The 27,329-nt window shown below is 43.5% G+C and overlaps 1 protein-coding gene across 9 annotated transcripts in view; it reads left to right on the top strand.

Annotated features, from left to right (window-relative positions):
- Nucleotides 1–27,329, top strand: part of RBM33 (RNA binding motif protein 33) — a 115,595-nt gene that overhangs the window by 56,814 nt on the left and 31,452 nt on the right. For 7 of the 9 annotated variants that reach the window (XM_059073810.2, XM_067041755.1, XM_059073815.2 and 4 more), the window contains 5 exons: nucleotides 1,850–1,908; nucleotides 21,331–21,463; nucleotides 21,889–22,226; nucleotides 23,914–24,183; nucleotides 25,546–25,836. In XM_059073810.2, coding sequence (XP_058929793.1) covers nucleotides 1,850–1,908; nucleotides 21,331–21,463; nucleotides 21,889–22,226; nucleotides 23,914–24,183; nucleotides 25,546–25,836 — 1,091 coding nt within the window. The remainder of the gene's footprint in view (nucleotides 1–1,849; nucleotides 1,909–21,330; nucleotides 21,464–21,888; nucleotides 22,227–23,913; nucleotides 24,184–25,545; nucleotides 25,837–27,329) is intronic. The other 2 variants (XM_067041754.1, XM_059073812.2) reach the window with 1 other exon arrangement.

Here is a 27,329-nt window from a genome sequence, read left to right as displayed (position 1 = left end):
TCTGTCATCTTTTGTTCTTTTTTTCTTTCCTTGCTTTTTACAGTTGATTAAAAAAAAATTGCCAACTCATCAGAAGGCTTCTGTGTAAGAAATCTATTAATTATGATGGGATTTCTTGCTCTCATCTGTCCCCGCTCCGCCCCTCCCCCCGAACTTAGAGAGACTTGAAATACTTAACCCTTTCATTATATTGGAATTATTTGATAGGAATTGATGTTTAAATCCCAAGTTTAAAAATAAGTGGTACATATTCTTGGAGATCTGTGTATTTTCTATTTGGTACTTAATTTTAAAAACACTGTCTTTATATTGTTTACTATGTAGTTTTTTTTCTTCCTCACTTTCATTATAATCTTCTGAGGTCAGAGATACTTTATTAGTTTTTTCTTTCTCCACTTCACAATCTAATATTTTGCTTCAGGTATATAATCCACGTACCCCAGTGCCTGTTAGCTAGCTGTATAAAATTTTCTATTGTCTTGCACAGTGACCCACTGTTACTTTGAAATTTTGACTCATTAGATTAGACTGTCAAGAGGGATGGACTTCTCCCATTTTTACATTTTATCAAAGGAAGTTTCTCTCGGTCTCACTTTTTGGCTTTGGTCAGGCGATTGACACAGGCCCTTAACACTGTATCACTTTCAATTGGACCTGTGGAAGTGTGATGTTAATTAGAAGCTGAGTTATGGAATTCTTTGAGTAATCATAGTAACTAAAAAAATTCATCCTTAGCACTCTATTTAAAAAGTAATTTTGATTGACTTTTAAGCTTTATTATCACTTCTATGTTTCTCATTTACCAGAACTTTTATTATATCATTCTTGCTAAGTTCTACAGGGTTATCCCTTTGTGTGTGTCTGTGATTCGACGTCATCCTCTTCCGAGGACGTTGGTCATGTTGGATCAGGGCCCACCCATGACCTCATTTTACTCAATCACTTCTTTAAAGCCCCATCTCCAAATACAGTCACTTTCCGAAGTCCTCGTGGTTAGGACTAACATATGAATTTGCGACAGGGCCACAGGTCAGCCCACAGCCTCTGAGCGTCTGAGATCTTACTGGATGCATTTGGCAGGACGTTTTAGTGGAAGATACAGTGTGCTACCATGTAGCAGTCACCACTCGGGTGGGCATTCTCTTCACCCTCAAAATCAGTATCAGGCATATGTTTTAAATAGCTTAAACAAATCTGATGTAGCCCCACGGTGTGAAACTAGCATCTGGCTTCTTCCCTATGATCAAATGTCTGTTTTAAAATTATTTGGCTCCTTGTTCTTCTGGTAAGTTGATGAGAGTTCAGCCTGTTTAAACACAAAACTAAGACAAACTGGTAGTCTTGGCATAGCAGGTTTTTGAGTAGGTTATTCTTTGTCACAATACCCTGGGTGTGTGTGTATTTTCCTTTCTCTGCCTGCTTCACTTCCTCCTTCCCTCCTCCTCTCTCTTTCATGATCCTAGAGGATTTGGGTTTAAATTCGTATTTGATTGGAGTCAGAAAATATAACTCGGATTAGATAGCCTGGATAACCTGGGTATGGATGTCAAAAATAAAGTAGGCTTTTTATTGTAGAAGAATAATACCGCCTTTTGTTGCAAAATATTTTAATTCTAAATAAGAATTCACTGTTGAAATTTAAGCTCCTGCTCATGCTATTGTATACTGAAGACAGAAGTTCTCTCCCCTTTCCCTTTATGGAATTGTAAAAATATTCAGCACATAGCTTAAGTGTAAGCTTATCGTATGTATTATACGCATAGTATATATTTTTTATTAAGCTTAACACGTTGTACTCCTTTTCTGGTGGGTTCGGACGTGTTTGTAACCGAAGGTGTTTTTCTTGCAGTGCCCTTGCTGCCAGTCCCGAGCCAGCCGAGACCTGCTGTGGGGCCCCAGAGATTCCCGGTGAGTAAGTCGCGGCTGCCCCTGCTCGGCTAGCGGTGGGCATACGCTGCTGAGGGAATATTAATACAGCCAGCGTCAGTGGTGCCGGCTATAGGTATAAGTTTAAGGATTCGTAAATATTGACCGTAATTTTTGCAGTGGAAAGTGTTGGTTAAAAGCTTAAGGTCAGTGGATTTTTGAGAACGGAATTAATTGTATTTAACTGTAAAATTGTTGAATCAGGATCATCAGTAGAATGCCTTTCGTCTTAAAGAATATGAATTTTGATTTTATTGTTGCCTTATGTTAAAGTGAAAAAGGGCCTTTATTCTCGTGCGTGTATGGGGAGCACGTGCGTTTGGGTAAGCACGGGTATGTGTGTGCAATTGTAGGGAATAATAATGATATGTCTACTTGTTTTTTAAAAAAAACCCTCAGAAGTCTTCATGAGCCATTGGTTTTATATTTTAAAATGGAGATTTTCTTTTTAAAATATCTTTAAGAGAAAACACTCCTCCCCACACTTTCCTGTAGTTCCCATCACTTTATCCATTCTTGTAACATGTTTTAAGTAGAAGAAAAACGTCCATTAAATAGTTATATCTGTTTAAATAAGTAAATTTCGTTTTACTTGAGTTTTTGGTTTGATTTGTAGTTAGTTCATGGTTTTGTGAAATCAGTGAGAACATGTTCTCTCTAAGAACAATTTTGAGGAAACAAGGACCAGACCATAACATTTTAATGTAGTTTGTGTATAAAACAGGTGTAGTTTTGTTGAACCCAAACAATCTGATATCCGGGAAATGCCTAAATGACCTATTTGACTCTAGCTTCGCTGCTTCAGTAGGTACCATAGTTATGTGGGGCATTTAGCAAAAAGGTTTTAATGAAGGATATCTAGATGTGTAGTCAGATGATTATTCAAAAAATCAGTATTGGATTTAAGGTTCATAGTGTTTTTAAGAAAATTCCTTGATTTGTAATTATTATTTATGAATTATGATTTCTGAAACTGATTCTTACTGGTTTCATACCCTGTATTAGCTAATTTTAAAAAATTACTTATCAAGTTCTAAAAACTAGTTATTTTTAAAAATTAGGTGACGTTTATTGAGTACAATTCTGTATTTGAAGCACTTGTCTAAATAGCTAAGGTTTATTAATTGTATTACCCAAGGATAAGCGGGTATGATTTTAGTCATTAGATATATTTCTTTTGGTGAAGTAATTTAACTGCTAGTTATTGTAAAGCACTGACATTTAAAAAAATGTACTTTTTGCTGTTTTCAGAGTTGTGAGCTTCTGCGTTAGAATCCTCATTGGACTTGTGTTTATGTTTTATTTGCAATATAGCGATAAAACTTGATGCGAAAAAGCAATTGTAGCTTAAATCATAAAGCAATGTTGTATATAAATATAAAATTAGAATAATCATTTGCAGTTTTTATCTACTTATAATTTTTGATTGTGCAGATATAATTGTATCTGATACTGGAAGAAGCAAACCTCATAATACTTGAGGATTTTACGAGAGGATAATAAAACAGAATTTCTTTGTGAGAAATTGAACTTATTTTTAAGTTATATTGTACTCTGAGGGTGGTAAATATTATTGAACTGCTCTTGGAAGTTTCTGCAAGGCGTAATGTTTTGTTACTGCTTTTAAGGTGGGATGTGTTTGGGGCTGATGGGAAGGAGTTGGCCTAGAAACTAGTCATGTGTGTGATATAATTTCAGAAATATTTACCACTGTTTATTATGTATCTTTTATTTATTTACTTATTTATTTATGGCTGTGTTGGGTCTTTGTTGCTGCGTGTGGGCTTTCTCTAGTTGCGGCGAGCGAGGGCTACTCTTGGTTGCGGTGCGCGGGCTTCTCATTGCGGTGGCTTCTCTTGCTGCAGAGCACGGGCTCTAGGCACACGGGCTCAGTAGTTGTGGCTTGCGGACTCTAGAGCGCAGGCTCAGTAGTTGTGGCGCATGGGCTTAGTTGCTTTGCGGCATGTGGGATCTTCCTGGACCGGGGGCTCAAACCCGTGTCCCCTACATTGGCAGGCGGATTCTTTTTTTTTTTTTTAAGATGTTTGGGTTGGGTGTTTATTCATTTATTTTTTCTGTGTTGCATCTTTGTTTCTGTGCGAGGGCTTTTCTAGTTGTGGCGAGCGGGGACCACTCTTCATTGTGGTGTGTGGGCCTCTCACTATCGCGGCCTCTCTTGCTGCGGAGCACAGGCTCCAGACGCGCAGGCTCAGTAGTTGTGGCTCATGGTCCTAGTTGCTCCGCGGCACGCGGGATCTTCCCAGACCCGGGCTCAAACCCGTGTCCCCTGCATTGGCAGGCAGATTCTCAACCACTGCGCCACCAGGGAAGCCCGGCAGGCGGATTCTTAACCACTGCGCCAGTATGTATCTTTAAACCGCAAATGCTGGTTCTTAAGCTGAAGTTACAGTAAACTTGTGATCTTGAAAATGCAGTGCTCTACTTAATTCTGCAATCAGTCTCCCTTAGAGAGAACAATCGGATGTGGAATCTATTTTTTTTAATTACTTTAGAGGTGTTAGGTTTTTTAATAGTCCATCAAAATATTGTTGGGCAGGGAGAGTAACTCTAGGCCATCTCCTGTCATTTTACGTACGCCAAATGTTTTTTTAAAGAATATCTTTGTGAGTATTAATTTTTAGTTGTATGTAATTTTAAAGGTTTCTTTCCATTTACAGTTACTACAAAATATTGGCTATATTCAGCATGTTGTACAGTGCATCCCTGAGCCTGTGTTACACCCAGTCGTTTGTACCTCCCATTTCCCCACCCCTGTATCCCCCCCACCCCCCGCCCCCACCCTTAACTGCTGGCTTGGTCTGCATATCTGTGAGTCCTGCTTCTTTTTTGTTATATTCCCTAGTTTGTTGTATTCTTTAGATTCCACATGTAAGTGATATCGTACAGTGTTTGTCTTTCTCTGTCTGACTGACTTCACTTAGCATAGTGCCTTCCAAGTCCATCCATGTTGCTGCAGGTGGCAACATTTCATTTTTTTATGGCTGAGGAATATTCCATTGTATCTATGTACCACAGCTTCTTTACCCATTCATCTGCTGATGGACACTTAGGTTGCTTCCACATCTTGGCAATTGTAAATACTGTTGCTGTGAACATTGGGGTGCGTATATCTTTTCTGAGTAGAATTATTTTTTTCCTTTTCTGCTAATAGATTATACTTGGATTTTTATCAATGTAGGTGTAGTTTTGTGACCATTTAGTGAGTTTCTCCTATGCAGAATGCTCTGCTCAGAGTTAGTCCTTAAAACTATGAAACGTATAAGCATAGGAGTCAGTGACGCCTGACTCTCCTCCTGAAGACAGTACTGTTGTGGCTTAACAAAGCCCCTTGGCAATTTCTGACCGTGGCCGTGCGCCCTGCAGGCTCTTTCTTGGTACTTTTCCATAGGGGGCTTCAGTCATTTGTTAGGCTGAATTTTGCTTCGTAAAATGACTCTACACGCACACACACAGGGCGCACGCGAGCACGCACGCACACACACGTTGGTAAAACATGTTAGGAAACCTAACTTCAGTTTCGTCGTAGGGTCTGTTTGAATCCGTGTGCTTCCTTGGCACACAAAAAGATTCGAGTCACAGAAATATATTGAGCAAAAGCAAAGTTGATTTTGATCTTGTCTTTCCCCAGCCTAAGCCCCCGTAGTGAATTCCCATTGCTCCTAGAGTAGGTCATGCTCTTGTTGACAGCTTCATACTTGTATTGATGTAAGGACCCGAATCATGTCTGTACAGAGTCCCCGGCATCCTGTGTCTTGCGGAGCCGACCTGACTCCAGGCCTTGTGCACAGAAGTCCAGATAAATAGTTGCTGAATAAGTGTATACAGGGATTTAATGTTGAGTTATCTTGCTATTTGTTAGGAACCTACATAAAATTAATAGTGTAGAGAAGGGGTGTATACTTCAATTTTTTACTTTTTGTTGTTTTCAAGAATACATAAATGAATTTGCGCAATAGAATTACATTATCCACATTTAACCATACAAGAATTCAGCTCTACCCAGTTGACTAAAGAGTGAAAAAGGCAGGCAGTAGACAGAAGTACCACTAGATTTCCCAGTTTTAATGGGATTAGGATACAGTTGGTATTAATGCTAAGATATTCCTTCTCTTCCCCAACACTGGTAAACTTTACTTTCTTAATGGTCCAGTTCGTTTGACAATTTTGTGAAAACTCGAGAAATTCTTAATTTAGAACCAGTATGCCTAGAAATTGTCCTAAGTGATAACACATCCAGTTTTTTAATTAAACAATCACAGAGGACTCTAGACAACCTAATATGAAACAGTGTTTTTACAGAATTATTTCGTTATTTTTTAAAATCACAATCTTAGACCAAAATATGGTATTCTACGCTATGCTTAATGTAGCAATACTAATATTTTTATTTCCTGTTAATGAATTTTATTTACAGAATTGAATAAACAGTTTCTGAAACAAAAGTTTGAATGTCAAAGTAATAAATATAATAAGAAAAGGATTCCTTATTTTTGATCATTTTAGAAAATACTGCTTAAGCTTTTAAGCTCACTGCCAGCACTTCTTTTGTCACGTTAGTCTTTGCATCCAGATGGGATTTTTTTCCCCTTCTTTTGTTTATGGAATTCAGTGAAGTGCTTTGTAATTTAGGTTTCTAAAAATTAGATTCACGTATTTAATTTTAGTTACAGATACAGCCATTAGTGCTTTCTTCTCAAGCTTTTATTGCCAGGACTATTTTAATTTTTCATATCAGAGTTATGAATCTTTTTTGGAATCGTAAGTATATCTCAGTTGATAGCAAGCATATCAGAGAATGAATCTTTTTCATACTTATTTTCATATCAGAATATTAATCTGCTGAATGTAAAATGTACCTTAGAAATAGCAACTACTTACAAGAGCAGATTGGCACAGGAAGGAAGCACGTGCCTCGGGAGATCGGGGGGCCATAGAGTGACTGCTCGTCCTTCCTCCATTTCAGCTCCTCCTCTTCTGCCCCATCCTGCCATCTAGCCGCCTACTTTCCCGCAGTCCACTCCTGAAGCATTTTTGTTCATGCCATGACCTTTGAGTGTGATTTCACAGGACAGTTGTGCTTTTCTCGTGTGTGTGTGTTTTTAAAAAATGCATTTATTTCTTTATTTTTGGCTGCATTGGGTCTTCGTTGCTTCACACGGGCTTTCTCTAGTTGCAGCAAGTGGGGGCTGCTCTTCGTTGCGGCGTGCAGGCTTTTCATTGCGGCAGCTTCTCTTGTTGCGGAGCACGGGCCCTAGGCGCGCAGGCTTCAGTAGTTGTGGCACATGGGCTCGGTAGTTGTGGCACATGGGCTTAGCTGCTCTGCGGCATATGGGATCTTCCCGGACCAGGGATCGAACCCGTGTCCCCTGCATTGGCAGGCAGATTCTTAACCACTGTGCCACCAGGGAAGCCCTCTTTTTTCTTTTGTTTTTGCAAGGGAGCAAGGATGGGGAGACTAGTTTACCTTTCTGCAAGTCAGCTTCTGTTTTTGTGTCTGTTTGAATTCTGTTTTCAGTTCCATGTTTCACACATTAGTTTAATAGATCTCTCTTTTCCACAAAGGCTGTTTCTGATGTTCTTGTCATTGAAGTTTTAAGTCCTTTCCTTATCCATAAGTATGGCTATCCAGTTATGTATTTGTCCTCAAAGAGATGTTTGTTGTTTTTAAACTTTGTCCTCTTGAAAAAGCAACACTGAAGTGTTGACTAATAATATTTTAAAAAGTGTTTTCAGTGTCAGGTAAGCATACAGATAAATTTCAAGTAACTCACATTGTGAAGATTCTTGACCTAGGCTATTTTAAAACCTATTTAGTCATTCATTTTGCATTGGTGTTTCTGGTAAATGCTGCTGTTTCAGGGTAGCCAGTTAAATACTGAGTAATTTGGCTACTGAATAATTTCCTAGTGAGCTTTGTTTAAATTAAAACTAAAAATTATGTTTAAAAAAGACTACCATACTAAGTTTAAATTAGTCTCCTTAGTGATTACCTCATTAGGTCGACCCAATAAATGAGATTTCCACTTGTGTGTACTGTGTAGTTATAGCACCTCACAGGTAGGTCTCACTGCACGGTGTTTCCATGTAACGCGGATGCATGGTATCAGGTGGTGGTGATTGACACTTCCTGGATGTATTTTATATGGCATTTCATGCAAATCATGTTTGATGAGACTGCTGCATCAAATTACATTTCTCTCTGATTATAGCCCTTGCAGATGTGAGTCCAGACGTTATTCCGTCTATAGGAAAAGGAGGTCTTTCTTCTGAACGCTTACTGTTTTTACAACTTGCCTACAATGCCTTGTAATTATTAGCACTTAAGATGGGTAAGGAATGATGGGTATTTTCTCTTCTCAGGTCTGAGCAGCAGCAGGTGAATGTGGGGGGAGGTCCTTTCCCCGTCAAACAGTGTCAGGCTTGCAGCAAGCGAATGCATTTTACAATGCGGGTGACATAATACCCAACATCCTCCATTTGCTAGTGGGTTTCTGATTAATCATGATTACCATACATCATCATACCATCAGATTTAATCATATCAGTGCGTTCCCATCTGCAGCAGTAACAGGAGCAGCTAAGCACTGTGGTAACGGCTATTAAATATGGTGGTTATAAAATTCAGTGCCCTGTTGACTTGACTTGCTGTCCTGTCAGCAAATGTTGTGTGCGTTGGGTGGAGAGAGGGTGATGGGCATCTACACCAGTAATTCGAAGGCCGGGGAATGCTCATTGAGGTCATTAAGTCACAGTGTAAACACTGCATTGTAAACGTGTGATGCCCTGTTTGGTTTCATTGTTGGCTAAGTAAGACTGTACGTTGAATTGAGTACCTTTCATAGATCCTGCAGACACAGCGCCATTCATTGTATGGTAGGCGTGAACTTTGAGTACGACTTGCCCGTCTGTAATTTAATAGCTCGGCCAATGAAATGCTGGCAATAACACAAAGTTTCAAAGTCTTAGAACTCCTTCCATGCCAAGAAAATCTGTCCTGTTTTTACTGATTTGTCCTGCAAAGCACACCAATTTTTTTTTTAATGTTTATTTTTCCAGGAGTCCTTGAAGATCCATAGTTCTGTTTAAACTTTGAAAGTGGCCCTGTTTTATTTTAAAGCACCTGAAAGCACTTCTTCCAAAAGATTTGAATTTTTTTAAACTTTAAAAATTTTGTCCTTTTGATGTGCACTCTGATTTTTAACAAATACGTACAGTTGTGTAATCACTGCAATTAAGATAGAGAACAGTTCCATCTCCCCAGAAGACTTCCTTGTGCTGCCCCTTTGTAGGCAGCCCCCTCTCTCCACCCCGGCCCCTGGCAACCATCGATCTGCTTCTTGCTCCTCAAATCGTGGCGCATAAATGGAACCACGTGGCATGCTTCATTTCAAGCCTGGCCTCTTGCTCCCAGCACAGTGTATTTTTGAGGCTCGATCATCCCTTTTGTCGCCCCTGCCAGTGGTTTGTCCTTTCTTATTGACCAGCATTATTCCATTGTGCACACGTAGCCCAGTTTGTCTGCCCAGCCACCATTTGGACATTGGAATTTTTTCTGGTCATAGTTGTCAGTGAATAGTTGGGAGTGGGGATTGCGGGGCATACGGTAGGTATATTCAGATGAGAATTTTGAGACAGACTGTGTGCTTTCAGTCGATATAGAGCTGATACTGCTGCTTTGCTTTCTTAGTCCTTTACTGAATGAGGAAATACCATCTTCCTAGAGCATATATTATTGACAACCAGTGGGAAATGAAGAGCATTATTGAGTGATTACAGTATTCCAGATACTGCTCGAAGCTTGTGTTCAACAACCTCATGAAGGTACCATTTTCTCCACTTTACAGATAGGGAAACTTTGAGTCTTGGAAAGATGAAATCGCTCAAGTCCACATAACTGGGTGCAGGAGGTAGGATTTTTGAAGCAAGGCGACCTGAGTCTCTTAATCATGCTGAACCTTCTCCCTTCCTCTCTAAATATTAAAATGCACCTCAGTAAACCGGGTAAAAATGATTGGATCTGGTAAGATGAACCTTAACTATGCAAGATTGTGACTGCCAGGAGTGCTGAAGTGGAGAGGTTTACCACGGTGGGGCCTGACAGGGGCGAGCTTGTTTCCGGAGGAGAGTTGGGGGTGAGGTGTAGGAATAAAAGGCTGTTCGTTTTATGAAAAAACGTAAACAGTCTTCAGTAGGTTCATCAGAAACAGTGTTTTGTACTAAAGTAACAGTGTTCTAACTTGCAGTGCCTGCTCTAGCTTCACCACTTGAACCAGTAACCTTAAATACCCTAGCGTATTTAAGTTCATGCGGTGTCCTCCTCCTCCTCCCCCCACCACCTCCAGTGTGAAACCTAGCACTTGCTGCTGGGTATATGGTGCTTCAGAATGTTAAGAATGCATCTGCAAATACACGAGTACCTTCTAGGAAGATGAATGTAGGTATTTAAACAAGGCATAACCTGAAAGAAAAAAAATCTGTGGAAAATACTGAAATAAGAGGATTAACATTGTGACAACGGGCTATAATTCTAATTACGTGGGGGGTCACTAGTGGTCTTGATTCTTTGCACTTAACCCATCATTGAATCAGAATTAACTGAGAGGCATTCAAGTGTCTATTGGTTTCTTATATAGTTCTTTGCATTTTAAGTGAGATTAATAAATGAAAACATGTTGTAGCGGAGGCTGTAATTTATTGAAAGATTCATGAAGTTCCAATGACATTGTTAAGGTATTCAATTAGTGTTATTAAAATATACCAACTGACCCTTTCAGGGAAGCTGATAAGTCACATAATAGCTGTTAGAGCCTCTTTATTCTTTGCATTGTATGATTAACTCTGTGCTAAGCAGTTTATGCAGAGTTTTCATCTTCCTGTTTTTGTAACTGAAGTTATATCAGTTCTTCCTGAATGGGATTAACATAGATAACATCACATAATTAACAAGAGATGCAAAAGAGAAAGTACAATTTGTATAAGAATTACATGTGGGAGAATGATAATTTCTTACCTTGGACTTTAAAAAGGGATATAAAGAGAAGCAAAACAGCAGTTATTTGAAAGGATTATGGTAGCTTTTTCTTTCAAAAGGCAAAATTACGGTAGTCATAAAAGTTCTGTTAAGTGAGGTAGTTACAGCTCAGTAACAGTCTTAAAATAATTCTTCATTTTCTAGAGAGAGTTGGTCATTTATTATCCTTTCTACTTGTGAAATGGCAGATGCTATCACATGAATGATCGCGTCAAGAGAATTTAGGTAGTGAACGCCAGACTCGGGAACGACGGTTATATTCAGCATGATCTGAGGACAGGTTGGCCGCAGTGGAAGCAGTGCACGAGGGGCGAAAGAGCGTTTACAAACCACAAGTCAGTGTAACTTTGGATAATTGTTTAACTCTGTAAACCTGAGTTTCTTCATCCCTTAAAGGAAAAGTTACTGGTTCTGCCTGATTCTTGGCACTGTATTTATGAAAGAAACTTGGTTTCTTAGTTTATCAGTCAGGATGCGAATGAGGCTGCAGGTAACGGAAAACTCAGTTAACAGTGACTTAACAAGCTGAGTCTCATATTTTTTGCATAAGAAAGAAAGTTCTTCTGGGTGGGTATAGCAGTTCTGTGGTGTTGTCAGAGATCCGGTTTTTTGCCCTACCCAAGTTACAGGCTGAAAGAGGAGGAGGGTCAGGCAGCCCCTAGTGAGCTTTCCCGGAGGCCCTGTGCAACTGTGCCGGCTCGCCTCGTCACAGGCGGGGTTGGTGGGCTTCTCGCTGCATACAGTGTTGTCCTTCTGTTACCAAGGAAGAGGTGAGAATTTGTTCTAGGTAAGCAATGGGGAGTCTTTTCCGTGGGGCTAAAACTTGTGGTCAGAGTTTAAGTTGTGTAAGTTGAGAAAAAGAAAGTGACATCTGTGTTCAAAACAGAACAGAAAACAGGAAAAATGGTATGGTGAGCTTAATGATACCTACTATTTGTTAAATTTTTATTTCATAAAGCCAGTACTGATAACAGTCAGTAAGCAGCTTCTAGGACCTTAAAGCTGAAAAATTTTCAGTTTGTTTACATATTCAGGTGCTCAAGTTCTGTTATCCATTGAGGCAGACGGAGGCAACTAGGGGCCGGCCCGCTTCTCTTCCCAGATGGTTTCTCCCTAGTGTCCGACACGGTCTGACATCACCAGAGAAGTAGCCGTTGTCACTGTGGTTTATTTCATGTATCAGCCATTGTCTTTCTTTCGGAATAATATCTTGTATTATCTGCCCTCTTCTTTCTAATCCTCTTAACGTAGGCGGTTGCCCTCTTGGAAATGGGCTTGTTCCTCGATGGATGCGCTGCATTTATCAGTAAAGCTGTCTCTGCCAGTGTCTGCCTCCCTCGTTTGTACACCTCAGGGTGGCCTTCAGCGTCCCGGGGGTCTGCGGGTCAGCAGCCGTGATCTTAGCTGGCACCCGCTGCCTTCCACCTGGCTGTCCCAGGTTCCCACACCTTGCTAGTGTCACTTAGTTTCAAGGTTAAGCCCACAAAACCCCTCTTTTTCCATTCTTATTCTATTGAGCCACCTTCCATCCAAAGCCAGAAATTTCCTTGTTTACTCAGCTTGAGTCAGCTGTTTCTTTCTAAGCTGTCGATAGCATCTCTGGTCCTCCCTCCTTTATCAGTCTCTCAGGTTGATCAGATAAGAACTGCTCATTTGTATTAGCCATTCAGGCCAGCCTGGAATGTCCATGGCTGTCTGACTTGACTGGATTTAGTATTTAGCTGGTTTTCTTAACTCTAAAGCGCACACACACTCTCATGCAATTACGTATACATACGTGATTGTAAGGAACTGAGACAGGTAAGGGGATGTGAGAGTAAGTCCCTGCCGTTTGCTGTTCACAGCAGGCAGTAGATAGCATGGTGGCTGTGTGTCCGTGCTCTGGACATAGGTGACCTGTGCTTTGTGCAGGTGATTTCAGTGCTCAAAAGATTTCTGTGACCCCAATAGCTCCCTCATAGGGCTGTTGGCAAGACTGAGGGAGATAGCAGAGGGGCTCTCTGCAGAATTGGCAGCAGCAGGGCCTGGGAGGGGCATTTGGGGGGCCCGGGACTGTGTAAGGGCACAGGGGATGCAGGATAGGAAGGAGGGGGAGCCCCCAGGGTCAGATGAGTTTTCCGCTAAGAGTCCCCAGCCCTGGCCTGACCCCCAGAGGGTAGGGCTCTGGAGCATAAGTTGTCCACCCGGGGACAGAGGGCCGAGTGCGTGGCCGTGTCAGGCGGTCCTTGGCGAAGGATGGCGTTTGCAGCACCTGGGGCATGTGGTGCTGGCCCGGTGAAGGGGACTCGGCGATGGCCCCGGAGCGTCCAGCGTGGGAGTATCAGCCAGAGTGGACTGACTGCACGGCGCCACCGGGGTGCCTGTTCCTCACTCAGGCCACCCTCTGGGCACCTTCCTCTGGCCCCCAGGGACCTCTCTCTGCACCCTCTGGCAGGTGAGGACAGAGGGCAGATTATTCACGGGAGGCTGTCTTTCACCGAGCGGGCCTGGCGCCAGCCCACATCACTTCTGCTCACACGCCGTCTGCCGGGAACTTGGTCGTGAGGCCGTATTGGCTCCGTTCATCTTACAGTTACAGGTGCGTGGTTCTTCAGCTGGATCTACAGGCAAGGTGGGGGGGACGCTGGCCTGGGCTGTGTTCCTTAACAGCAGCCCTGGAAGTGCACCCCACCCACTATCCACCTCAGTTTCATTCTTCAGGGAGCAACCCTCTTCTCTAAAATGAGGGACGTGGTCATAGGGTGAGGACGAGAGTCTCCAGGTTCACGTCACCTTTCCTCTCTCATTATATTACGTCATTACAGGACACGTCACAGCAAATCCTCTCCCACAGTTAGGTTGGAGAGTCAGGGTCTGTTGGCCTTGGCCGCTCTCTGGTTCTGCTGCCCTGTCTGTGCTCCGGGTCCGCTCGGCTCGTGAGCCTCGGGGCTGGTCGCCGGCGCCTTGGCCAGCGCGGTCCGCCCTCCTCTGCTTGCTTCCTGAGGCTGTCAGCCGTTCCCTGACCGCGTGCTTCCTGGGCAGCCGGTTGCCGGGCGTGCTGTGGCATTCTCCAGCAGATGTGGGGCCGGGCTCCCCTCGCCTTAGAGTCAGGCCAGTTCACCCATCCCTTACGTGTTATGGGCCTCTTTGTGCCAAGCTCCGTGCCGAGCGTGGAAGTGCGCTGGTGAATGAAACAGTCGTGGTCTCGGCCCTCGTGGCTCTGTGGGTGAAGGGTAGAGAGAGGCGGGGGTGGACTTGAGGGAGATTTAGGGGGTAAAATTACCAGGACTTGGTAATACCCGTTCTGTGAAGGCTTTCCGGTTTGAACTCAGAATGAGAGCACAGCAAGGGGATCTGTGCTGATTTCTCTTTCACCTTCCAAGGAAACACGTTAATGGCCTGAAGCTGATGTATTTATTAATTGTAGTAATAATAATATCAGTATAATATACTATATATTGTATAATAGGGGGTCACTTGGAAGTAAGAATAAAGTTCTAGTTCAATATTACTGATGGAAAAAGAATTCCGGGGCTTTGTTCTGTATTGCTAACACTTGGATGCCTGTGTATATGCAGTTAGCACATGGATGATTAGTGAGAGGGAAGAAGGCTTGGGGAGGAGATGAAAGTCACAGTATTGAAGTTCCGAGGGGGCAAGCTTTATGATCCCAGTGTATTTTCAGTTTAATACCCAAAAATGTCTTTAGAAGTTAGGAATATTCAGTATAATCTCCCAGGAAATCTGAAAGACCCAGGAAGTAATGTACCTAGTTCTCAGGCAGCTTGAAATTATCAGTCTCTCTTTGAGTTTATTCTTGTAACTCAGTGACTACTTCATTTTTTTTTTTTTAACTTTTAAAAAAAATTAATTTATATTTGGCTGCATTGGGTCTTTGTTGCTGCGCGCGGGCTTTCTCTAGTTGCGGTGAGCGGGAGCTGCTCTTCGTTGCGGTGCGTGGGCTTCTTGTTGCGGTGGCTTCTGTTGTTGCGGAGCACAGGTTCTAGGTGTGCAGGCTAAGTAGATGTGGCTCGTGGGCACCATAGTTGTGGCTCGCGGGCTCAGTAGTTGTGGCTTGCGGGCTCTAGAGCACAGGCTCAGTAGTTGCGGCGCACGGACTTAGTTGCTCCGTGGCATGTGGGATATTCCTGGACCAGGGCTTGAACCGGTGTCCCCTGCATTGGCAGGCGAATTCCTAACCACTGTGCCACTAGGGAAGCCCCCTGCTTCCTTTTAGAAAAGGATGAAGGGGCTAAGGGGCGAACACTTGCCCTGATCTCAGCCTGTGGCAAGGGAAAAAAATCAAGATTTAGCAGACTTTCTACTTACAGTGGAGGGAAGCTAGTCTACTTTTCCATACATTTTGCCTTATCTGTAATGAGAAAACCTATCTTTGGGAGGACTTGAAATTAACTGTCTAATGGAAGGAGGAAAAGAAGGTTATAAAGAGCCCTGTTGCAGCAGCCACGTGACCAGTGCCTGTCAGAGCTTCATCAGCAGAGGGTGAGGCTTGTGGCACTAAAATGCACTCATGGAATTTACAAATAGCTACATATGTCAGGAGAAACCGAGTATTTTCCCAGCATGATGTGAGCCTGCTAAGGAAAGTGGTAATAAATACCAGGGCTTCACGTGTTAGATAAGGAAGAAAGCGGTGTTTATTAGTCAAGACAGAAAAGTCAGGAAGCTTTTCCAGGCTTCTTCTACCTGTGAGCTGAATCAGGGAAGTAAGACAGAGAGAGTCTGTCACTCCCTGGCTTCCATGAAGCTGAGTGAAGGAGCAGTTCCGGAGTCATTCTTACGGGGCTGAGTTCTGCCTTCTGGGTATTGGCAGAGCCGGTGTCAACACTGTGCAAAACCCCACGTGTCCTGCAGTCACCCACACCGGACGGAAGTGGAAGTGGGCCGAGCTGGGGTGCAGGAGCAGTGCTGGACTGGGGCCTGTGATTACAGTGGTTCTGAACAACAGAGGTTATTGCTTTACCCCTTATGGGAATCGGCGAAACATTTGTAAGTTAGTAGAAGTTCCCACAACGAGTGATGCTGCTTTCTAGCCATTCAGACAACACAGTACTGAAGGGCTGAGTGGAAACAGCCCCAGAGGACTTTTCCTCTTTCTCAGAAAATGCATTTTACTCTTCCCGTCCTCCTTTCTGACACGTGTCCCTGTGTCTGTCCTTTTTTGTCAACTCATTAGCATAGTGGTGACTGATACAGCTAATGCGTTTATGAGTCCTGAAGTGTGCTGACTGTAGTTCAGATTGAAAGCTTGTCAGCAAATCAGTAGCGTAATACTTTCAACTGCTGTTATAATTCAGCATACTGGTTCTATTTTTTAAGTGAAAAGTCTGACCAAATGCAGTAATAGAATGAGAATTAAAATTTTTAACAAATAGACTGCTGCTAAAAATTAGCAACAAACACATGATTCATGCCAGAAAATTCTCTGTAGTTGTAGCTGAATGAAAGCGGAGGGGGCAGAAAGGAAGCGAGAACGCAGAGAGCACTGTTGGCCCCACGGGGGGTGGTGGGGGACACCTGACGGGGGGTGGGTAAGAAGCATCTTACCTGGTAGATGAGAGGGTGAGAGAGGGCAGGTCAGGAGGCTGAGGGACTAGAAGATGCTCAGAGAAGGGAGAATGTCCTGGGCAGTGGGAGGGTTGACCAGGAGGAAGGGAAACTGTAAGGGACATTGCTGGGCCCGTTAAGAGTAAATAGAGACTCGGCTTCCCTGGTGGCGCAGCGGTTGAGAGTCCGCCTGCCGATGCAGGGGACACGGGTTTGTGCCGCGGTCCGGGAAGATCCCACATGCCGTGGAGTGGCTGGGCCTGTGAGCCAGAACTACTGAGCCTGCACTCTAGAGCCCGCGAGCCACAACTGCTGAGCCCGTGCGCCACAACTGCTGAAGCCCGCGAGCCTAGAGCCTGTGCTCTGCAACAGGAGAAGCCACCACAATGAGAGGCCCGCACAACGCAATGAAGAGTAGCCCCCAGAGAAAGCCCGCGTGCAGCAAATGAAGACCCAACACAGCCAAAAGTAAATAAATTAAATTTTTTTAAAAAAAGAGTAAATAGAAACGTAGAGTGAGTCTGATTCAGCTTATGGAGAATATTACCCAGCAGTAACTCAGCAGCCTGTAGAGAAGTGGGGTGCTGGGACCCACGTGCCTGCAGGGTCTCCTAAAACAGTGTGGTTGCAGGACAGATGGGTCAGTGAGAGAGTGAAGGAGGGACGGGAGAAAATGAAGTTTGTATAACGAGGGCTCACATTTTGGCTGAAACAGAAGTATAGAGTGAACATTTCCTGAAGAAATCAGTAGTATATGGAAGTTTGTATAGGATATGATGGTTTCCAGAATTCATGTTCTAGATGATCATTTTCATATCTAAGTCGGGAAAGTATGGTTTTTAAAATCCCCAAATTTAGTCATTTTGACAAGATTTATACCATATGAGATGAAATTTCCCCTACCTCCTTTTAACTTGTTTTTCTTGGGTATTGGAAGTAGGACACACCCCCCCGATGTCACTGTGCTGTGCGTTCATGAGCTCAGGTGGTCAGGGGCTCCGCACAGGGCCTGGCGGGCAGTCTGTGAGCCACAGGTGGGGGAAGCTGCTGCCGTCGCGCCTGGGTCCTCATTATTTCTTACCGTGAAGCAGAGGCTCACGCGGCTTCACCAGGCTACCTGTGTGAATCCTGTGCCAGTCGCTGCGGTCGTTATCTGCTGTACGGTGGGAGCGTGTCGGCAGCACGGCTTGCTCACACACAGGCTGAGGATCCGTGTGAGTAGAAGGGATTGTCTCCCGCGCTGGTCGACGGGGCCCGGACCTGAGCTGTGGTTCAGGCTCCGGCCTGGCTTCTTAAACGGGTCCTGCGTCTCACCAAGCTCCCCCAGGGCTGTCGGACCAGCCAGAGAAGCAAGAGAATTGACACTGAATCCAGGTGACTACACCAAATAAGCACCCACCGAGTCCCAGCCCCTGCGTTGCACCAAGCCGTCATCCCCCAGGTCTCCCTGTCCTGCCTGGAGCCGTCCTGATGCCACCCCGTGCCCAGCTCAGCACATGGACCTGCAGGTTGCTGGTTGCTCCAGCGCCGGCCCAGGTTCACAGCTCGGTCTTTCAGCTTGCCGCCTGATTCTCAGAACATGGACGGGCCTGAGGTGCAGGCCCCGTTCCTGGTGCAGCAGTCCCCCTGCTGTGGGGCACTTCCATATCCAGGGGGCATTCTGAGGCTTCGTGGTGCCGTTCGCTCCCTGGCTGGGATCTACCCCACCAAACCCGTATCCAGACAAAGCCTGCCCTACTGATCTGATGCAGGCTAACACACATCTGCTTGTAAGTGATCACAGCTCAGGTATTTGAAGAGAGCTATCATTTCTTAATACACTTTAAATGTTTTCTGTCTTCAAGTAGGTGTTAATATTTTACTATTTGTAAACTAAAGCCCCATGAAAAATACATACATTTCATTTTTAAAAGATTTTAAATTTCAGTGATTTCCTTTACCTTTTACATCCCCTAGATTTGTTTTAGGCTTTGGTGGTGTTAATGAATCTTATCTGGCCCTTCTGTATTTATCTGTTTGAAACTCCTTCTTGGTGTTCCCCCTTCCAGAACAGGGACAGTCAGGCATACATCAAATTAGTTTAAGGAAACAAGCCGTGTAGCTGAAACCGGGTTTTACTTAGGTGAACGTTGCTAATTTATGTAGTCAAATTGCATGGATTGGAGGCAGCGTGACCAGTCAAACCTTGCCACAAGCCAGAGGGCAGACAATTGTAAATTTTATTTTCTGGGCCACTCCAAGAAAAATGGTTTAAACATTAAAAAAAAAGACTGGGGACTTTCCTGGCAGTCCAGTGGTTGAGAATCCGCGCTTCCACTGCAGGGGGGCGTGGGTTCGCTCCCTGGTCAGGGAACTAAGATCCCACGTGGCGTGGCCAGCAACAACAACAAAATGACTGGACCTTGATTGCTAATTTGTTATCATCCAGAAGGTTTTTTTTTTTTTTTTTGCGGTACTCGGGCCTCTCACCGCTGTGGCCTCTTCTGCCACAGAGCACAGGCTCCAGACGCGCAGGCCCAGCGGCCACGGCCCACGGGCCCGGCCGCTCCGCGGCACGTGGGATCCTCCCGCACCGGGGCACGAACCCATGTCCCCTGCATCGGCAGGCAGACTCCCAACCACTGCGCCACCAGGGAAGCCCATCCAGAAGGTTTTGAGATACATGTATACATGAGGGAAAAGGCCTGTAAAACTATACACAGGATACTAATGCTATATTTTATAAAGAAATAACTTTATTAATAAATGTTCTTTTAAAATTACCTGGCAAAATATCCATGCAAATGCACACCACGTATTTCATCGGCTTCACACAAAAATAAGAGTAGTTTTTTGGTTTTTGTTTTTTGTTTTTGCGGTACGTGGGCCTCTCACTGCTGTGGCATCTCCAGTTGTGGAGCGCAGGCTCCGGACGCGCAGGCGCAGCAGCCATGGCTCACGGGCCCAGCCGCTCCACGGCACTTGGGACCCTCCCGGACCAGGGCACAAACCCGTGTCCCCTGCATTGGCAGGCGGACTCTCAACCACTGCGCCATCAGGGAAGCCCAAGAGTAGATTTAAAACGAGGAAAGAACGCGGCAGTGGAAGACAGAAGGCAAGTCCATTGAAACTCCTAGTGCTGATGTAATCAGTACCAATGTAGGATATCCGATGCTATTAGAAATGTGTTTTTCTAGCGTATTATTACCATAGTAAAAAATAGTAAATATTGAAGAATATCCATATCAAAGCATCATATTAGTAAAGTCTCAAACATTGTAATAAAATATATATATTTATTAGGGGTAAAACGCTTTATGGTTTAGTATGAGTATATACAGTATGTATTCTCAGTTATAAATCCAACATTTCTCTGATGTTGTTTGCTTCAGTTGTATCTTAATTGATGCCTTTATCTAGAGTGAGAAGTGATGTTTCCTAATGTCATATGTCAAACATTGGTGAGGTGAGAATACCCTGGATTTCATCTAAACTGATAGACACAGACTACAAGAATTTAAGCTTTGCAACTTTCTGATCCGTATGTTTCAGTACCATGTGTTTTTATGAAGATGTAATATTTGTGTGTAAATCTAATTTCGTGAATGTTATATAGCCAGTGGTCATATGGGTTTGTGGTGTTTATTGTGTTCCTTTTGCATTCTTACAACACTATAGATAGAGCAGACCTTTAAAGAGAGAAGGAAGGCAAATGTAGTTTGCAAAAGCATTTTCAGTGTTATAATATGATGTCACATTTAGAAAGAACAGCTGATTCGTAATAAAATGACAGAAAAGTCATTAGAATTTTAAGTTTATGAGAAAGAAGTGTGGTTTTTGAAAGTTGAGAAATACTTCAAAGAATGAGGTGTTATTAAATGAATATTATTTTGATGATACAGTATGTATAATCAATGAATTTCTGGATGAAGAAGTGAAAAAAAAGTTGTGAGGCTTTCTTAAGTAAATGTGTTTTAAAAGAATCTCCGTAAGTGCTTGAAAGGCCAACTGAAAAATGAAGTAATTTTTCAAAATTGAGATATAGTTGATTTACAATATTAGTTACAGGTGTACAACATAGTGATTCAAAATTTTTATAGATTATACTCCATTTAAAGTTATTATAAAATATTGGCTAAAAAGTGAAGTAATTTTAATTTGTCTTTGTAGAGTTCTACTGGTAACCTGCGGTTATTGAAAAATGGTAATCTGTTTTAAGAGTTCAGAATTTTTAGCCAGTGGAATCTGACTGTATTATTTCTTTTGTAGTAATGTGGTTTCTTAAACATTTCACATTTTTCTGTTTCGTCAGAGATTGCTGATTTTTGTTATGGTACACATTCAGTTTGTTTTTCTTCTGTTGAAATAAAGCAGCTTCATAGCTGTGGCTTATGGTTGTGTGGAAAAGGTAGCGAAGAATAGCATATTTGAGAAGATGAGTGTCAGGAACACTGAAAGTAGACACTTAGTCTTTTGGATTAATGGGCAGGAAGCTCAGTAATTGCATGGATTTCAGTAAGCTTCAAAATAATATTCTTTTGGTTTTGTAGTGCTGTTAAAACATTGAATAATTTTTAGATGCTGCATTTTGACATTTGACTGTTTCATTATGGCAGAATCACCTATTTTATAACATGAGGGTGTGTGTGTGTGTGTGTGTGTGTGTGTGTGTGTGTGTGTGTGTGTGTGTGTGTATACACGGGGGTGGCGGCTTCAGGAGATAAGTTCCTTGACGTTTGCAGAGGAAAACTTAAAACATGTACACCTTTCTGAAAACTACCGTTTTATTTTCCCGCCTTCCACCCTATTTTCCTGCTGTGCTGTAGGGCCCTCCAGAGTTCCCACAGCACACACCTGGACCTGTTCCCAACAGTTTCAGCCAGCCCCCGCGGCTTCCTCTTCAGGACCAGTGGAGGGCCCCGCCGCCTCCCCAGGAGCGAGACCCTTTCTTCTTAGGAGGTAAAGGATGGCGCAGAGTAACAGAGCAAAGCCGCGTGGGGTGACGTGCCTGAACATGCTTATGTTTTAAATGGTATTTAGCTCCCCTAGGAGATTTTGTTAAGAGTGTCAGATTTTTGTCCTGTAGCCCTTCTGCCTGTGTCATTTCAGATGCTAAAATTGGACAGTATTGGTATCTGAAATGTGAAAATCTCATACAAAGGAGGAAGTCATCTATCTATCTATCTATATCTTTCTATCTATATAATGACTAACGAAGCAATCTAGAAATAAGAGGCAAAATGTAGAATTCTTTTCAGACATTCACACCCAGCCACCTCTTGTAATTTTCGTCCATAGTAAGACAGTACGTAAAACTGATTTCTGTGAAGTGTGTGTTCTGTGTGACCAGAGGGCAATAACGTTGCAACGCCATTCCGTTTCAGGTGAACCAAGGTTCCCGAGCCATCTCTTTCTGGAACAGCGAAGTCCCCCTCCCCCGCCACCTCCTCCCACGCTTCTTAGCAGTGGTCACCCTGTGCCCACTCCCAGTCCCTTACCGTTCACCCAGCCTGGACCAGCGTTTAATCAGCAAGGACAGCAGCCTGTGTTCCCCAGAGAGAGGCCCGTGAGGCCAGCCCTGCAGCCACCAGGGCCGGTGGGGATTCTGCACTTCAGCCAGCCAGGGTCGGCAGCAGCACGGCCCTTCATCCCTCCTCGGCAGCCCTTCCTGCCCGGCCCAGGACAGCCCTTCCTGCCCGCCCACACACAGCCTAACCTTCAGGTAGGCGTCAGGGCCTGGTTTTGTGTTTCAGAATTCAAGTTAAAACCTTTCGCATTTTTATTCTAGTCTGCCGAGATGTGGAGATTATTTAAAGAACAAGGGTGTTAAACTTAAATTATGTGCTCTTTATTAAAGACAACTTCCTTAACAATATTGCTTATCTCCTTAATCATAGGAGAAATGGAGAAAGTGATTGTCATTTTTTGGGAAATGAAAAAATTCAGTAGTAAGCTTTTGTAAAGGATATACTATACACTGCTAATGAAATTAGGGCATGTTTTGATAATACCTTTGCTTATCATTGCAAGATTCTTAAAAGGTTAACAGGAAATAAGGTTCTTTGTCAAATTATGTTCCTGCAATATGTAGTGGGGAAGAAAAAGGGTTGCTGCACCCTCATTATTTGAGAGATTTGAGTGCCCTCTGCTGGTGTTTTATGTTTCATCAGCTGCCTTGAGTCTGATACCTCTCTTACCCAGTATGTTTTTTCTTGTGTTTTAAGTTTCCTGTTCAGATATGTAATGGTGATGTGCTTGAACCGATTATTTAGAAACACGTAGAATATGTACCTAAAGTAAGAACAGGAAAATGGTTATTATAGAAGGTGTTACAGTAGGATAAAATGTTTTTTTCTTTTTATTAAAAAAATATAATTTGGGAATTTCCTGGCGGTCCAGTGATTAGGACTCTGTGATTTCACTGCCGAGGGTGCGGGTTCAATCCCTTGTCGGGGAACTAAGATCCCACAAGCTGCTCCACACAACCAAAATATATATAAATGTGTGTGTGTGTGTATATATATAAATATATATATAATACAGTATAATATAATATATATAATTACTACATCTGCTTTGCAGAAATAAGTACAGATAGGAATTTGAAAAGGAAATGAAGTCCTCCCACCATCTAGAAACAGTTACCACTAACATTTGGGTGCACACGTCTTTCAGTCTCTTTAGTGCTTGCATCCTCATCATGATGGTTTCTTTTCCCAGTTAACACGTTATTACCATCTTCTCATGGTGATGAGTTCTCTTTCACCACGGCATTTGAAAACACTGCACAAGTTGACGTTTTATGGCTGTCGCTATTTCTGGCATGTGTTTATTGGTTTCAGTCTTGGGTGTTAGAAACAGTGCTGTAGGAGACATCCTTGAGGTGGTGTTCGCTCGCACCCTGAGTTATTTCCTTAGGATAAATTCCTGGCATTTCAGAATCTAAAGGATTTAGGGCAAATATAAAATGCAGGGTAGTAGCTTTTGGCTTATCACTGCATTTGAGATAGTATCCCGGGCTTCCCTGGTGGCGCAGTGGTTGGGAGTCCGCCTGCCGATGCAGGGGACAGGGGATCGTGCCCCGGTCCGGGAAGATCCCACGTGCCGCGGAGCGGCTGGGCCCGTGAGCCGTGGCCGCAGGGCCCGTGAGCCGTGGCCGCGGAGCCCGCGCGTCCGGAGCCTGTGCTCTGCAACGGGAGAGGCCACAACAGTGAGAGGCCCGCGTACCAGGAGAAAAAAAAAAAAAAAAAAAAAGAAGATAGTATCAGCTTCATCAACAAATCTAAAATGAAATTTTAGTGCCCCTTGAAGCTTCTTTCTGGTGTTGGGGTTTTTAAGGAAATGGCTGAATTGGAACACGAGCAGTACATACATGATAAACTGTTGCTTCTCTCTTTTTGGCCTGGAAGGGGCCCCTGCACCCCCCGCTGCCGCCTCCCCCACAGCCCCAGCAGCAGCCCCCGCTCCCGCCCCCGCTCCAGCCACCCTCGCAGCACCAGCCGCCGCCGCCGCCGCCGCCGCACCCGCACCAGCACCAGCACCAGCACCACCACCTCTCTGTTCCTCCCCCGCCCCTGATGCCTGTGGCTCAGCCCCAGTTCAGGCCTCACATGCAGACGGGGCCGCCTCAGCCAAACAGCAGTCGGACGCAGTGCCCCCAGCGCCAGGGGCTAAGGCATGTAAGTGTCCAGTGTCCTCAGCTGTCTTCCGGGGGCACCTTTTATGTTGTGGGGCCTTGTGTATCAGATAGATCCTCCTGTAGTGCGAGATGGCCTTAGGAATTGACGCATAACTTCAGAAAGTAGTTTTGGGTGATAATCATTCTACCTTTGCCAGTGGTTAATTACTTGGTACTGAGATTCTGTCTATCTCCTTGGGCCATGAATGCACAAGTAAATGAATTCAGGAAGAATTTCTTGAATATCTTTTGTTGTCAGGCACTACTCTTGTTCCTGGGAATACAGCAGTAAGTGAGAGAGACACATTTCCTGCCTTCGTGGAGCTTATAGTTACTCGTGGGGGATGAACAGCCTTGATTTGTGAGGTTACGCTCTCGGGGTACCATCAGCAGACACGTGACTTGTCATGCATTGAAAGAGACTGGGAGATGCATGTCGCTTTAAAAATCAAAGACGAGTCATGGTTACTGTCTTATCCTCCATTAAATAACTAACCCCGTAAAGAGTCTCAGGGTTAGAGTTCCAGGCTGTAAGGTGAGATAGTTGAGTTTTCCCTTTAATACTGGTCCTTTTGACCTTGAGCTTCAAGCATGTCACTTACCTACTTTTAATCTCAGTTTTTTTCATACCTGCCTCTTTGTTTCTTAAAGTAACATTGAGACTAAAATGATGTAAGAAATAAGAAAGGATTTCTAGATCTGGAAAGAGGGTGCTTTGTAACCTGGGCTTCATTTTGTAAGAACAGTGGCAGACGACACCCCCAGCCTTGAGCTGAGCAGCCGTGGAATGCAGCCCTCCTCCAGCCGTCCCGCAGATCTGCACGCGCCTCTAGGCGCTGGGCCTCTGTTAGGGGTCCTCAGCGTGAGCGTGCCTTGCCGGTCTCCTCCCCGATGAGAGCTTTGGGCATTTTTCTCCTTTTTCTTAGGGCACTACCTTCATGCTTCGTTCTTTCTTTGTTCTACCTTCAATTTAGGGGACCCATTGACAGTGGTGGTGCCATTCACCCAGCTGACTCCTTGTGCGGGAGTCTTTGTTGCACAGTTGATTCTGTTAAAAATGTTTGTCCCCATCCTGTAGGTCACCTGGTGTAATATCCATAAAGAGGAACCTGTCTGTAGGCAGGTATGGTACCTTTCCCAGGCCCAGTCCTTGTCAGTGGTAAGGGTATGTTACTACGTAGAGCAGGAAGCATTTATGCAGGAAAAAATTGTTTACCAACAAGAAGGTATCTGACCCCCAAAGGAGAAGTCACTTACTCAGTTAGAATGATTTTTAGAAATATTTTAATCTAACGTGCCTTTTTATGTTTCTTCTCCCAAGTTTCCAGTTGTAATTAGAATTTCTTTCTTCTTGTGATGATAGAACACAACTTCTCAGAATGTAACCAAACGACCAATGCAGCAAATGCAGCCAACTGCTCCGAGAAACAGTAATTTGCGTGAATTACCAATAGCACCGTCACATGTTATAGAAATGAGTAACAGTCGCTGCTCCTCCACACCGGCGGCTCAAGTAAAGCCCATTATCAGCACGTCACCGCCCACGAGGCCTGGGGTGGGGCCCAGGACGGCTGCGCAGGGGAAGGCGGATGTGAAAGTCAAGCCCGTGAGCCCCGTGAGCCGGCCTCAAGAGGAAGCCAAAGCAGAACCAGAGGTAGGACTTGCCTTTTTCTAATTCAAAAATAATGTTTGGTCTCAAACAGGGGGACCTTATAATCAAGGTCTGTACCTCTTATCTCAGTTCACTCTCACCCAGTGAGTTCTTCACAAAATCTTCCCACCTTCTTATAATCTAACAGCCATATTCATATGAGGTACACTTTCATTCTCACTGGTACTATATCAGATTATATTTATATATTTACACAGTTATAGTTGTGTGTTACAGAAGCTGTGTCTATCAGGGATCTTAACCACCTGTTTCTCTGAAGATCCCAGATAATAAATATTTTAGGTTTTATAGTCCAAATTGTCTCTCAGAATTACTCAACTCTGCTGTTTTATCACAAAAGCAAACATAGACCGTCTTACATCAATGGGCATGGCTGTGTTTTGGTAGCACTTTACGACAAAGTCAAGTGTTGGACCAGATGGGCTCATGGGCCGTAGTTAGCTGACCCCTTACGTTTACTCTTATGTTCCTGTGGCTTTTCTGGTTTTACACTGTGAACTTGTAGAAGGTAGGACCAGTTTGGACCTTTAAATAAGTTGGGGAGGGGTGTTTTGTTCTGAATTGTGTATATTATTGCTGATTTCTAAATAGGTATAAATGTTGTAAGAATAAATAATAAATGCAAGTCAGTATTCTATATGATTTCCAATTGAGATGTTATTTGTACCTTGGTTTAGTTTTGGCCACTTGGTTATGTTTTGCTTAGAGGCAGTTCAGTGTTAATGCAGTATTAGTCATGAACTTTTACATTTTTAAAAAAAATTTCTTTACGTCAGTAAAATTTATGCCCGAGACAAACCCCTTGAGGCCCTTGGTCTCCTGTAAAAGAAGTGAATGTGCTTGTCTCATGCTTCCCTGAAGTCAGGATTCCATTGTGGGCTGTTCCCTGGAATTATAGATATGAAAGTTGGACAGTGTCTGTATAATGTAGGTTCTAGTGAAGCATAGGCATCTAGTGCAGCACAGGTTAGAGTGCGGCCTTGGAGTGATGCACTGTCGCTAGCAGTGCGGCCCTGAGCCGGTTACTTCACTTACCCCAAGCCTCAGTTCCCTTAGCTGTTGGGCGTGTGTGCCTGAGGTGTGGTGAGAGATCAGTACACGGAAGTGACGTTAATAATAATAATGTATGTAACGTGTAATAAGCAAGTATATCTATTAACTTTATGTATAAAATAATGGCACAGAGTTTCCTTAGATGAGAATATAAGCCCTTAATCATAATAAAGACAAGCGTTAACTGGTTTTTGCCTTTCAGTCAGTTAAATTGCAGGGGGGGGGGTGTTCAGATTTTCTTCTAATAAATTATTATAGCAGCTGTAATGTAATGTTTCCAAGTCAGAAATGTAAGTATAAATTGAAAATACTGAGTTAACGTTTAATAACATCTTATTAGAAAAAGGGTGACATTTCGGTTTTAAAATCAATACATGAAAAAATGTAGATTTACAAACGGGATTGGGATAGTTTATAAAAAG

The sequence above is a fragment of the Kogia breviceps genome, chromosome 9, assembly GCF_026419965.1.
Source record: "Kogia breviceps isolate mKogBre1 chromosome 9, mKogBre1 haplotype 1, whole genome shotgun sequence".
Lineage (NCBI taxonomy): Eukaryota > Metazoa > Chordata > Mammalia > Artiodactyla > Physeteridae > Kogia > Kogia breviceps.
This window is presented reverse-complemented; position numbering and strand designations above follow the sequence as displayed.